The 14,592-nt window shown below is 41.4% G+C and overlaps 1 protein-coding gene across 2 annotated transcripts in view; it reads left to right on the plus strand.

Annotated features, from left to right (window-relative positions):
• The window catches only part of focad (focadhesin), a 149,479-nt gene that overhangs the window by 44,278 nt on the left and 90,609 nt on the right, over positions 1-14,592 (plus strand). For both annotated transcript variants that reach the window (XM_062449575.1, XM_062449576.1), the window contains 2 exons: positions 9,108-9,209; positions 9,557-9,773. In XM_062449575.1, coding sequence (XP_062305559.1) covers positions 9,108-9,209; positions 9,557-9,773 — 319 coding nt within the window. The remainder of the gene's footprint in view (positions 1-9,107; positions 9,210-9,556; positions 9,774-14,592) is intronic.

Genomic DNA, 14,592 nt, shown 5'->3' on the forward strand with positions numbered 1-14,592 from the left:
TCCAAGACTATTTTACAGATGAAATGCTGGCTCGTTGACTAAGAAAAATACTTAAAGGCCATATGGCAGGTTTATTTTTCCAACGAATTTGCGCTATTTGCTTGTTGGTAATAAACATCCATTGTATTTGATGTTGTTGGGTGTCACAAAACGGAATATAATACGAAAAAGTTGCTACTTTTTGCAATGAGTCTTCTTTCCCCCACAATGCATTGCATGACGTCACGTTGGGGAAACGACAGACCAAAGCCCACTTAGAGACCATTGAAATCGATTAGAAATAAACACTAGTCTAGTACCAGATAATGTCTAATATGGTCTCTCGTAGTACCATCAAAACGTGGGACATCTAATCGGAAATGTTCTTACAACGTTGGGGAAAATATTTAATTAGGGGGATCTTGGGGGGGATTTTACAGGTTATCCCATCGCTAGCCCATAGCTAGCATTCTATTTCTAGATCTAGATAAGTTTACCGGTAGTACTAGAGCTAGTCTACTTATCTGAACTACAGCTAACGACATGATTGTCCGGGACAAGTGGATTTTTTTTGTAGGGAAAGTGGAAGAGAAATGTACTTGCCCCACTGGACAAGTTTAAACTCAAACAAAATAAAATGCCATGTTACTTGCACTGGCCAGCTTGCAATTACTGAGGATAGCCTACCGAAGTTGAGTTAGCCAATGTCGTTAGCGATGCTAGCTAACGTTGGTTTGTTAGCTGTATATAACATTTCACTGGGTCCTGCAGCTGTTCGATTGACTGAAATGATTATGAAATGTTATGTTCTACTAGCCATTTGCCTACTTCATCAAATAATTCCTCTTTCAAGTAATAAGCACCCGTTCAAGTGTTGAGCATTAAATTAGCTGCACGGTCTGTAGAGATATTGGGAAGAAGCTGCAATACAGTACATAACAGAAAGTGTTTCATTCTGCAGAAATTGTGTAAATGTTTAATGTAACAAATAAAAAAATGTATAACACCTCAATTGTTATAATTTGTATAATATTACAGATCATCTTTGTTGGTCAAAGGCACAATCTTTACCCGGACGTTACTTTTGTGCATGGAAAAGTGAAACGTAAATGTAGGCTACTTGTCCAAAGGAAGTGCCCTTAAAAAGTTAATGTCAGGCCCTGAATGATCACTGTCACTAGGTATAAAGAAAACTTTCACTCGGTACTATTCACTGACAGTAAAAAAAAAAAAAAGTATATGTGCACTGCTGTTCGTAGACTATAGCTCCAGAGCTCGTTGCTGCGTTTCTAAATGATAGCAACTCACCAGGACACTTCACCAACTCTCCACTCAATCTCCTCGGACCATCCATTTAATCTCGGCAATTCCTCATTTGCCCTCTCATGTGTACTTGGTTCCAAATTATATGGCTGCGGGCCATAATACACATTAGTGTTTTTTGCCACCTCTTCTTCATCCTAGTCAGTCGCCATAGTTCTTGTACTAGGCTGAGGCTACTCTCCTCCACGACTCCCCAATGTGACGTCATCGCCGAATTGCGCTAATATGCTAATCCTAACACCAAAAACTACTAAAACTGGTCTTTAACACCATTTGGAGACACCATTTGGAGATATTTTAAATGATATACATATCTTGAGTGCTTCATGTACCCATTAATCAACAGTAGTGTTTAACCTGCCATATGGCCTTTAAAGTGGATGGGTTATTTCAGTAGATATAGCTGGAAGGTTATAAGCTACAATTATTTTTCAGTGCTGACTGATAGCATAACAGTTAATCAGCTACTTTAAGGGGTATAAGGGAATATAAACATAGCAAACATCCCTTTGGCTACATAATCATTTGCATGAATGTACCAGAGAATTGGCAATTTGTTTAAAACTAGTGCATATTGCCCATGATAAAACAGATACACACAGATTTCTGGAATTATAGATAGATAGTGCAGTTTGCCGTGATGCAGCTGGTTATGACAGTTCTTCTTAGTGGTTTTGGTAGCTATATTTCTCAGATCACAAAGTAAATTTTCTCATCTCTGAAGTACTTGTTTAACCTCCACATCTATTCTAGTCAAATTGACAATGTTTTGGTAGCCTACGTTCATGCAAATGATTATCCTTCATTTCATTTGTTTCCTACGTTACAAATTGCTTATGTTATGTTGATCAAAATTTACTATATTGGTTTTCTGTTAAATTGTCTTACCAGCACCAACATCTACATATTAATTCATAAAAGTGAACTAAAGTAATTACATGCACAATGTTTGAGCCAGTTGTCATAATTGTAGGCTTAATTCACCATACATTTACATTTAGTCATTTAGCAGACGCTCATACAGCGCTTGTACATTTGAAAGCAGCTGAATATCGGTTATAAAAGCATATTTCCCAATTTTCCTTACTTAGTTTCATTTAATTGCGAATGCCTTTGTTAATCGCATTAGTGCGGTTGGCTACTTAAGCAGTTTTTACATCAGAAAACACATTTATGTAAAAAAATTCCCTGATACTCAAAGGATATCCACTTTATATTGTCTTTCTTTTACCTAGCCAGCCGCTTTGGGCTGTGACGCAAAGAGAGCAAGCCAAGCTGCGGCAATAATTTGTTTTCATTATTTAATGGTGAAATGCTTATCCAAACAACGTCCGTCCCGGCACTGCACTCCGTTGGATTATAAAGAGGATGCATGCACAATGTGAACTTTGTAAGTTTGTAAAGTTCATTAGTTGAGCGTGGGAAACTAAACCCATTCTAATTTGCAAACACACACACAGATTTCTTTCATTATTAGAGAGATAATGAGAAATTGCTTTTATGACGTGCATAAGTGACTAGAAGAGATGATGTGGAGGTTGACAAGTACTTCAGAGATGACAGAGAACTTCCATTGTGACCTGAGAAATATATGTACCAAAGCCACTGACAAGAACTGTCATCACCAGCTGCATCACTGGCACTGCAATCTATAATTCCAGGAATCTGTGTGTGTGTGTGCGTGGCACCAATTTTATGTGCATGATCTATAGTTCAAGTAATCTGTAATTGTGTGTTTCACTGGCATTTTAATCACTGTCTGCATCAGAGGCACTGTGCACTAGTTATAGTATGATTTGAAGCATGGACAGTAATGGTATATATCACAGTATATTCATTTTTTGTATTTTTATGTCTGCATCTGAAGGGGTAAAACACTGGTATGGCAACTGCAAAGCAGCTATTACTGTAATCTTAACCGTATTTCTAGGACACTCACAGTACAGTGTGAGTACAGTGAAAAAAAAACAATGACAAATACAGTATTGCAGGAAAAGACCTGAATAGAGCCCAACATTTCATTTATTTAATACGTTCCAGCAGAAGTCCATCTACCGCACAGGTGTCACATTAATTGACATTTTCTAACCTTTGCGGTGCCTTGCCGTAATGGATCAGAAACGGAAGTTGATCTACCACCGAAGGAGAGCTAATATGTAGTTTTCAAAAATATGTTTATGGGATATTTGTAGTGAGCTAGCTTTAATAAATAGTTAAATAGCTCATTACGCTCAAGATTCTGTAGGCCTTACCCTAACCTGGCATCTTTATTTCCATGGCTACACTCTTTCATGCTGCATTTTTGTCTCTGTAAATGTCTGAAGTTGTCATTTAAAGCTGGGTGGCTAGACACCAACAAAACGAGTCTCTCCTCCATCTTTGCAATATTGGTTATGTGGATGCTTGCGTTGATGAATTGCAATATTTGCATTAAAGGCTGGCCTGTGTGGTCTGATCCTACAGACAAGCTACTATAGCTCAAATTGCTGAAAAAGTTAATGCTGGTTCTGATGCACTGTGTTTTGACACCTTTCTATCTCAGTTTGTTTGCTGACCCCTGTCTACTGCCGAAAGCACCTACAATGGGCACATAGCATAGAGCATCAGAACTGGACAATGGAGCAATGGAAGAAGGTGGCCTGGTCTCATAAATAAAAATTTTCACTGTACCTGAACCACGCAGGCAACATCAATTCCGAGACCAAACCGACACCTGAGATTGCTAGCACCAAAACCCACTACTACTCAAGTATAATCACTGCCAATAAATGAAACTCCAAGACACTGTTTTCCATACTCAACAATATCACCCAACCCCAGGACGTTCTTCCCCCTCACCTGTATACAACCTCCTTCTGCAACTCCATCATGTCCTTTTTCAATGAAAAAAATCAATAACATCCACCAGTACCTTGGCTCAATCCCTCAGCTCAACTTCTCAACAAACTACCACCCATCTACAGACTCATTCTCCTCCTTCCAGCTCCCCGCTCTTTCAGACATCACTGAACTCATCCTGAAATCAAAGCCATCCACTTGCCAACTTGACCCCCTCCCCACACAATTTGTTAAAGCCTGCCTTCCCTCCCTGGCCCCCCTCATTTATGCTATCATCCACTCTCCCCATCCTCTCTCACCACTGGAACTCTCCCTAAATCCTTAAAAAATTCTGCCATTACCCCAATTCTGAAAAAACCTGGTGCCGACCCCTCCAACTTCAATAACGTCTGTACTATATCCAATCTACCTTTAATCTCCAAAATCCTGGAAAAAAACAGTTGCTTCTCAACTCCATTCTCACCTATCCCACAATAACCTTTATGAACAGTTCCAGTCCGGTTTCTGCCCACTCCATAGCACTGAAACAGCACTTCTCAATATCAGTGCAGCCTTTGACACCATATGTCACCCCCCCACCCCCCTCAACAGGCTATCTTCGATCGGCATCACCCACACTCCGTTAAACTGGTTCACATCTTACCTTTCTGACCGCACTCATTTCATCTAACTCGAGTTTTAAATCCACTCCCTCCTCTGTCACTTCAGGTGTGACCCAGGGCTCTGTCCTGGGGCCCCTACTCTTCATCATTTACCTCCTTCCCCTTGGCAATATCTTTCGCAAATTCAACATTCACTTTCACTGTTATGCTGATGACAGCCAGATCTACCTTTCTACCAAACCCTCGTCCACTCTTCCGCCCACCTCCCTTACTGATTGCATCACTGAAATAAGAATCTGGTTCACCCAAAACTTCCTCAAATTAAACAGTAATAAAACCGAGGTTCTCCTCATTGGCACCAAATCCAGTTTATCCGGAAAAATGTTCTCATTATTGACAACTCCTCCGTTTCACCATCCCCCAAGGTTAAGAGTCTGGGTGTCATCCTTGACAGCACACTATCCTTTCAGCCCCACATCAATAACACCACCCGGTCTGCCTACTTTCACCTGAGAAATATCAACCGTCTCCACCCCTCCCTTACCCCCCACACTGCCGCCATTCTTTTACACAGTCTCATCACCTCCCGTTTAGATTATTGCAACTCCATCCTTTTTGGCCTCCCTGATGCAGAACAAAAAAAATCCAGGTGTGATTTGAGTGCTTCTTTGTAGAATCGGTCAGGCAGCGTTGTAGTCACTACTTAGTTAAGAGAAGCGTTGGCAGTTATAAAAAGTGTCTAAGTAGGTGAGACAGTTCATTGGTCAGTTACCCAGGTTGGACATGATCCAAGCTGATTTTTCCTAAAGTTTCACAGCTAGGTGTGAACAGGAGTAATTCTAGAATCATGAATGTTCATACCTTGTAAATGCATCATAAAGTATCTACACAATATGGATAAATGGCTTTGTTAGTAAATTACAATAAGTTGGATACCAAAGTTGACTGACTCATCTCTAGGTGAAGGGTAGTTTAATTAAATCATAAAATTTCAATCAAGACCGTATGAAAAGAAAAGCACACATTATCACACTGACATTCCTGTCTTCCTTATAGTGTCCAAAGGCAGTGTGGTTCTTGAGGGATGTTTGTAAATCCATACAATGTCAGTTTTTGAATAATTCTGAGACTAAGAGGCAGAGTATTGTGTATTGCGTTTGTCTGCGGCAGATCTTTTGATATCCTATGGGCTAGCAGAAGGACATTTGGTGATCACCTTCTCCTGGCATAGATTACAGAAGGTTGTTTGTTGTTAATTCCTTTAACCTAAGAGTGTCCTTTGATATTCCTATGATATTCATCTCTGGGCTAGCGGAGCTTTTAGGGAGATACTGCCTTAACAAGCCTACCTTGCTGACAATACTGAGTATTCAATGATCCTTTACATTTTTATTTTTGTGTCTTCTTCAAGACTTTTATATTAGGAAAAATCCCTGAAAGTGTTTATTTTTTTATGAGCACATGCCACATTTGTATTCATGTTGACTTGAATAGAAATCCAAGGAAATCAATAGGCAAGGCAAGTTTATTTGTACAGCACATTTGAACAACAAGGCAATTCAAAGTGCTTCACATAAAATCATTAAAAGCATCAAAACATAATGCAAAAGAAAACGAGATTTAAAAACAATTAAGAACATTCAATAAAATATTAAGAACATTCAAAAAATAAATAAATAAAATAAAAGTTGCAGTGGAGTTTGAGAAATAAAAATGCAGGAGTGAGATGCAGATTGATATCCTTGAATCTGGTTCAATTAAAGGCAACAGCAAACAGTAGTCTTCAATCTAGATTTAAAGGAGCTGAGGGTCTCAGCAGACCTGCAGCTTTCAGGGACCTTGTTCCAGATATGTGGAGCAGAAAAACTGAATGCTGCTTCTCCATGTTTAGTTCTGACTCTTGGAACACAAAGTAGACCAGTCCCAGATTAATTGAGGGGTCTGGATGGTTCATAAGGTAGCAGCAGATCACAAATGTATTTAAACCATTCACTGCTTTATAAACCAGCAGCAGAATTTTTAAGTCAATTCTTTGTTTAACAGGAAGCCACTGCAAAGACCTCAGAACTGGAGTGATGTGATCCACTTTCTTGGTCTTAGTGAGGACTCGAGCTGCAGCTTTCTGATTGACTTTTTACAGAGACCTGTGAACACACCGTTACAGTAGTCGAGTCTACTGAAGATAAATGCATGGACAAGTTTCTCCAAATCCTGTTGAGACATAACTCTAACCCTTGATACATTCTTCAGGGGATAGTAGGCTGATTTTGTCTTGTCTTGTAATTGTCTTGATATTGTCACGGCCACAGCCGTGCCCCCCTTGTTTTTGGTTTTGCCCTGCCCTAGTGTTTCCCTGTCATTGTCTTCACCTGTGTCTCGTTCTCGTTAGCGTCATTGTGTCCACCTGTGTGTCGTTTGGTTCTGTGTATTTAGGTTTCTGTTTTGTGTCCAGTCTTTGTCTTGTCCTTACTACCCCTGTTCCGTGAGTACCCTATCTGTTTCCCTGGCTTTTCGAGATTAAAACCTTTGTTTTCAAGAATGGCTGCGTACTCCCTTGCATGTGGGTCCTACCCCACCTCTCAGCGTGACAGAATGACAACACCACAAATGGACCCAGCAGAGAGTTCCCTGAACCCTTTCCTAGGGACCCGACTTGCCTTTGGTGGACCCCGAAGCCTGCAGCGGAGGGCCCACCCAAAGTCCGGGTTCCTACCCCGGCTCCAGCCCCAGCCTGAACCCCGACTCCAGCCTCGGACCTGCCCTGTGCCCCAGCCTCGGTCCTGCCCTGTGCCCCGGCCACCGCCTCCTCCGTCAGAGGACGTCTGGCCACCTCCTCCGCCTGAAGACTTCTGGCCACATCCTCCTCCGCCCGAGGACTCCTGGCCGCCGCCTCCTCCGCCCGAGGACTTCTGGCCGCCGCCTCCTCCGCCCGAGGACTTCTGGCTGCCGCCTGCCACGTTGCCCGCGCTCCCAGGCGCCCCCGTGCCCGTGCTCCCAGGCTCCCCCTCGTCCGCGCTCCCAGGCGCCTCCTGTCCCCTGTGCCTGTCCCCTGTGCCCGTCCTGCCCCCGGGTGGTTCCCCGGACCTGCTCCGGCGTCCGGGCCGCCCCCCAGGACCTGCGCCGGCCCTCTGCCCTGCCTCCGGGCCGACCCCCGGACCTGCCCCGACCCTCTGCCCTGCCTCCGGGCCGCCCCCCGGACCTGCCCCGACCCTCTGCCCTGCCTCCGGGCCTCCCCCCGGACCTGCCCCGACCCTCTGCCCTGCCTCCGGGTTGTCCCCCGGACCTGCTCCAACCCCCTGCCCTGCCTTGTGGGACGTCGGGTGACGTCCCTTGAGAGGGGGGTCCTGTCACGGCCACAGCCGTGCCCCCCTGTTGTTTTTGGTTTTGCCCTGTCCTAGTGTTTCCCTGTCATTGTCTTCACCTGTCTCGTTCTCGTTAGCGTCATTGTGTCCACCTGTGTGTCGTTTGGTTCTGGGTATTTAGGTTTCTGTTTTGTGTCCAGTCTTTGTCTTGTCATTACTACTACCTGTCCCTGTGAGTACCCTATCTGTTCCCCGTTTTGAGAATTAAACCCTTTGTTCTACCATGCCTCGTATCTCTCGTGCATTTGGGTCCTACCCCTCCTCACACCCTGACAGATATGGCTGCTCAGAATGAAGTCTGAATCCATAACTACACCTAGATTTCTGGCTTGGTTTGTGGTTTTTAACATCAGCGATTGAGGCTGACTTTCGATCGTTCGTCCTTGGGACCAAAAACAATTACTTCTGTTTTATCTTTATTTAATTGAAGAAAATTCAGGCACATCCAGGTGTTGATTTCTTCAATGCATTTGCCTAGCCCTTGTATGGGATTATAGTCCCCAGGTGATCAAGTTATGTCGATTTGTGTGTCGTCTGCATGATTATGATAACACACTTTGTGTGCAATAGAATGCATCTTTACAAAAACAGGCGGTTTTATTTTGAGGAAAAATGATCAACTCATCAGTCTAAACCTCTGACCTGTTGAACATGCAGTTGAACTGCAACTGAGAAAGGATTTTCTCTGTCTCCTTTTTGCTTACATTTTCTTTGTCTTCTTCTGAAAGCAGGTAATAGTGTGTCTGTCTGGTGTGCCTGATTGGTCTGTATTGAGGTCATTGCAAAACCAGGTGCCAGGATCCTGAAGATAGAGATGATTAACATAAGATTAATGTGGGGAGGTGAAACAAGCAAGAGTTAGAGAAAGGGGGTCAAAGAAACTCAGAGATAGGCTAAACTTGATTAAACTCTTTTGTGGCCTGGTACTAAGATCTTCTTACAATACTGGAAATGTTATAATGTACTTACTGATATTAAGTGGAAATGAATGTGTGTTTTGCAGAAGCAACCCACACCCGTACATCACTGTGCTGGAGAACTGTCCGGACTGCTGGACTGCCCTGCTGATGGAGATGAATGAAATCCTCCAGGAAGCAATGGACAGGTAATGGACAGGTTGTCTATGTGATCAGAATGGGAATTAACCTTTCCTTTCATAACTGTTTGATAGTGGTTACAAAATGCTAATTTACAACCAGGGTTCCATGAAAAGGTTATCAGTTGGGCACTGGTGCTATCAACTTTTTCAACCTGAGAATTCATTTGAGTGAAGGTATTTTTGGAGCTCTGAGTGTATGTTTTTAGAATTTTAACCAAGTTCAGCATATAAGTATATGCTTTGCTCACAGTTCTGAGCCCTGTAAATTACACTTAGATCAAATTAAATCCATGTTTACCCTGCTGTTTACCATGTTATGCTGCCAGAAATGTATGTTTTCTGTGTGCATGCAGGGATGAATCTGCATACGTGACCATGTTTGCACCCTTCCTACGCTACTTGTATTGTGAGCCTCAACAACTGCCTCAGCATGCTATGCTTAGACACAGCCTACTCAAGGTCTTACTGCCCACACAACCAGGAGAGAGTACTCACAGCAATCAGGCGCAAACCACTGAAGCCTTCCACAGCTTGGTTTGCTGTCTCTATGACCTGGTTTCATATATGCAGGTAAGGCCTATTTACTCACATGTTGTATTTTCAGTTAACTTTGCGACTCAGCTTGATTAGCAAGATCTCGACCATCCAAAATAAATAAATCCATCTTGCCAAGCTCAAATGTGTCAATCTTTTTGCCCAAACCACAGTGGTTTGGACCAATCAGCGTTCTGTGAAGAAACTACTGGCAGCTACAAATGTGGTTGAAATTAGACGGTGATAGATGGTTCATCCGGTCACCTGCCAAATATGTTTCCAAGGACGACTTCTCAGATATGTGTAACAAACCATCTGGTGACGAAGGTTAATATTAAGTACCCAGTTTTAAGGTCATCTTAAATGGAGGAACCAGGAATATAATACTTGAGGAGCATGAACAGCAATTTTACATTTACTACGGCTGGAAAAAGTGTGACCGACAGCGATATATATATAGATATAAAAATATATATATGGATATTGTCAAAAAATGTACAACATTCGATATATATCTCGATATGTTTTCATTTGCATTTAAATACCGTATTTTCCAGACTATACATTGTTCCGGAGTATGAGTCGCATCAGTCAAAAAATGCGTCATGAAGAGGAAAAAAAAACATATATAAATCGCACTGGACTATAAATCGCATTTATTTCTAAATTTATTTCACAAAATCCAAGTCCAAGAACAGACATTTAATCTGGAAAGGCAAGTTATTCAACTACACAATAGCACATACAACAACAGGCTGAATAGGTGTCCGGTATGTTAACGTTACACATTGACAGTTATTCAGCTACACAATAGCATAACATACCTGGGAGGCTGAATAGGCTAAATTAACATAACAAGCTAGCGAGTCCAACAAGCAAGTTACAGGGACGCTAGTTCACCAAGCTCCCGATCTCATTCCACATCACTGAATCTGTTGAACTTGTTGGTTCATGTCAGTCAGTATGAATTAACATTTAAAAACATGTTAAATTATCTTTTTTATATATATATAAGTCGCACCTGACTATAAGTCGCAGGATCAGCCAAACTATGAAAAAAGTGCAACTTGTACTCCGGAAAATTTGGTAATAAAAATACATGATTTTCTTTTGCCCCCATTAGAAAACAACAAAAACAATTTAGATAGAACAGCTATTGTTACAAAGTACAACATGTGTAGTGCAAATTTAAGCAGTTGCCATAACATGGTACTTGCAACTTGACAAAAAGGACCTCACATTCACAATTCATGCAGAGGTCCTTATGTGACAGGACAAAAAGAGAGCAAAAGAGAGTGCCTGTGCATGTGCAATTTTCAGTTTGTGCACATGGTCTTTGTGAACATGTGCACAAATGGTGTCTGTGTGTGGAGCAGAGTAGCCAGACAGTGATCTAAAAACACAAGCAACACAAGGACCAGTAAAAAAAAAAAAATCATCGTCGTAAAATTTGTTAAATTTTAAGCCCCTACCGACAAGGCATACTGACCCTCATTTTACTAAATGATCACAATAGGGTATGGGAATCGACAGGCGTTAATGTTCATCACAACAACAAGCTGTAGTATGATTTTGTCGCTAACAGTTATTTGCAATGCTAACGTATCCTGTATCTAGCATAGGTAGAATGTGTGATGATTTAGTTTATTGGCAATGGGGCTAACGTTATTTCATGTTCCTGACTGTTTCATTCGAATAAATAACCTGTTGTCATGAAAATCTACAATTCACGATGCATGTTTGTTCATATCTTTGTCAGGTTATTTTTTATTAGTTAGCAAGATGGCTAACTGAAGCTGAGTTGAATCATGATAGTTGCTAGGTTGCTAAGCTGTAACGTTCTACCCACCTAAGTCGATCCAGTTTGCTTCGACAACAGAAGTGGAAACAACTAACGTTATCATTTCAAATGATATCTAATCAATCTGTTAAACAGTGTTTTGTAGACAAAATAGATTTATTTGTACGTTTTTATTTCAAGTCTCCACCTTCGATGTTTCAGTGAGTGCTGTTGGCCGTGTTGCGTCTTTGCTCCGTAGCTTCACTCATTGTAAACCAACCAATCAGAGAGCAGCTCATCTATATATTCATGAGCATACCATAAAAGGGAGAAAACCCTCTCGTTTTATTGCAGAGCTATTTCACAGGGGTCCACCTCGGGGTCCACCAAAGGCTATTTTGCATTAGGTAGGGCGCATAGGGCGCAACATCTCCGCTTCCTCCCACTGTACGAAAATGAAGCCAAAATATCCCGGATATAGGTGCTGCCATCTTGCGCTGGTAATGTAATTTGGTCTGCACAGTAGTGATCGGCTGGTGGTGCCGCGGTATCAAGGTCCCGATCAACACTCGCCCGACCCAATCGCAGGCACACACTAACCCCTTTTTCTATCGTCAAATAACTAATTTAAGACAAACTGATCAGAAACATTTGCATTTTAACAGACACCAGCGTGATAATAATGACCTAAAATGACACAAATATAGTTGGGAAAAAAACAATTATATGTGTACTTAGACTTTTTAGTTTGCCTCATGCTTCCGCTAACATGGAGGAGGTGGGACAAATACTGCAGTCAGCCACTAGGGGATGACCGAGATGTTTGGCTTTACTTTTGAGGGCTGTTACTATGTCCTTTCTTTTTACATTCATTGATTTAAACCCACTTAGTTTGCCGCAAGGCAAGTTTATTTGTATAGCACATTTGAACAACAAGGCAATTCAAAGTGCTTCACATAAAACAATTAAAAGCATCAAAACATAATGCAAAACAAGATTTAAAAACACTTTAGAACATTCAATAAACATTAAAAACATTCAGAAAAGAAAGAAATAGTATAAAAGTTGCAGTGCAGTTCAAGAAATAAAAATGCAGGAGTGAGATGCAGAAATTGATTGATATCCTTGAATCTGGTTCAATTAAAGGCAACAGCAAACAGTAAAGTCTTCAACTGGATTTAAAGGAGCTGAGGGTCTAAGCAGACCTGCAGCTTTCAGGGACCTTGTCCAGATATGTGGAGCAGAGAAACTGAACGACGATTCTCCATGTTTAGTTCTGACTCTTGGAACACAAAGTAGACCAGTCCCAGATGACTTGAGGGGTCGGGATGGTTCATAAGGTAGCAGCAGATCACAAATGTATTTAAACCATTCAATGCTTTATAAACCAGCAGCAGGATTTTAAAGTCAATTCTGTGTTGGACAGGAAGCCACTGCAAAGACCTCAGAACTGGAGTGATCCACTTTCTTGGTCTTAGTGAGGACTCAAGCTGCAGCGTTCTGAATCAGCTGCAGCTTTCTGATTGACTTCTTACAGAGACCTGTGAACACAACGTTGCAGTAGTCAAGTCTACTGAAGATGGAGTCAGTTGGCTGAGCGGTGAGGGAATCGGGCTAGTAATCCGAAGGTTGCCAGTTCGATTCCCGGTCATGCCAACTGACGTTGTGTCCTTGGGCAAGGCACTTCACCCTACTTGCCTCGGGGGAATGTCCCTGTACTTACTGTAAGTCTGGATAAGTCTCTGGATAAGAGCGTCTGCTAAATGACTAAATGTAAATGTAAGATAAATGCATGGACAAGTCTCTCCAAATCCTGTTGAGACATAAGTCCTCTAACCCTTGATACAGTCTTCAGGTGATAGTAGGCTGATTTAGTAATTGTCCTGATATGGCTGGTCAGGTTGAGGTCTTAATCCATAACTACACCTAGATTTCTGGCTTGGTTTGTGGTTTTTAACATCAGTGATTGAAGCTGAGCGCTGACTTTCAATCGTTCGTCCTTGGGACCAAAAACAATTACTTATGTTTTATCTTTATTTAACTGAAGAAAATTCAGGCACATCCAGGTGTTGATTTCTTCAATGCATTTACCTAGCCCTTGTATGGGGTTATAGTCCCCAGGTGATAAAGTTATGTACAGTACTGTGCATAAGTCTTGGGCACCCAAGAATGTTTACACAAATAATGTCTTATACTGTATTTCTATATATTAAATGCTGTATTTCTGTATATTAAATGCTACAGCTTTTCTTGAATTACATGTTCCGATGAGGGCGGTGTGTACACGAGGGCAGCTTTTATTATTATTATTATTTAATTCGTAATTAAGAACAACACAGGAATTGCGCAAAGCAGTTTATTAATTAGTAGGCGACATCTCTGGTGTCTCGTCGGTGAGGAGGCAGATGAGGATACTAATAGTGATGCAGAAAGTTTTGTACCGTACCTATTTGTAGTAAAAATAAATGAGAATTATAGTAAATCTAAATGTAATATTGCTGCATTTTTTTTAGGGCGGTGTTTAAGTGTATCACATTTGAATGCAACATTTAATCAAAGAAATATATAATGTTTTTATTTGTGCAGCAGTATAAAAGTGCAATTTTGCAAAACTTTTTGTTACATTTTTAAATTTCATTATTTCTAAAGCATTTTTCCTTAACCTTTTTTATTTTTATTGTGCCTAAGAGTTTTGCACAGTACTGTAGATTTGTGTGTCGTCTGCATAATTATGATAAAACACTTGTTTTTCATAATCTGAGCCAGTGGAAGCATGTAGATGTTGAACAGAAGAGGCCCCAGTATTGAACCTTGGGGAACACCACGTCATCCTCATCAGCTTTTATCTGTAATTAGCTACAGACACAAAGTATTGACGGTCCTTCAAGTAGGATTCAAACCAGTGCTGCGCCACAGTCTGTCTAGTAGTATGTCATGATCGACCGTGTCAAATGCAGCACTAAGATCCAGTAATACTAAAACTGAAGTTCTGCCACTGTCTGTGTTTAAGTGGATGTTGTTGAAGACCTTAACAAGCAGTTTTAATACTGTGGCGCTGACGAAAACAGACTGGAA

This window comes from Osmerus eperlanus, chromosome 23, assembly GCF_963692335.1.
Source record: "Osmerus eperlanus chromosome 23, fOsmEpe2.1, whole genome shotgun sequence".
Classification (NCBI taxonomy): Eukaryota; Metazoa; Chordata; class Actinopteri; order Osmeriformes; family Osmeridae; genus Osmerus; species Osmerus eperlanus.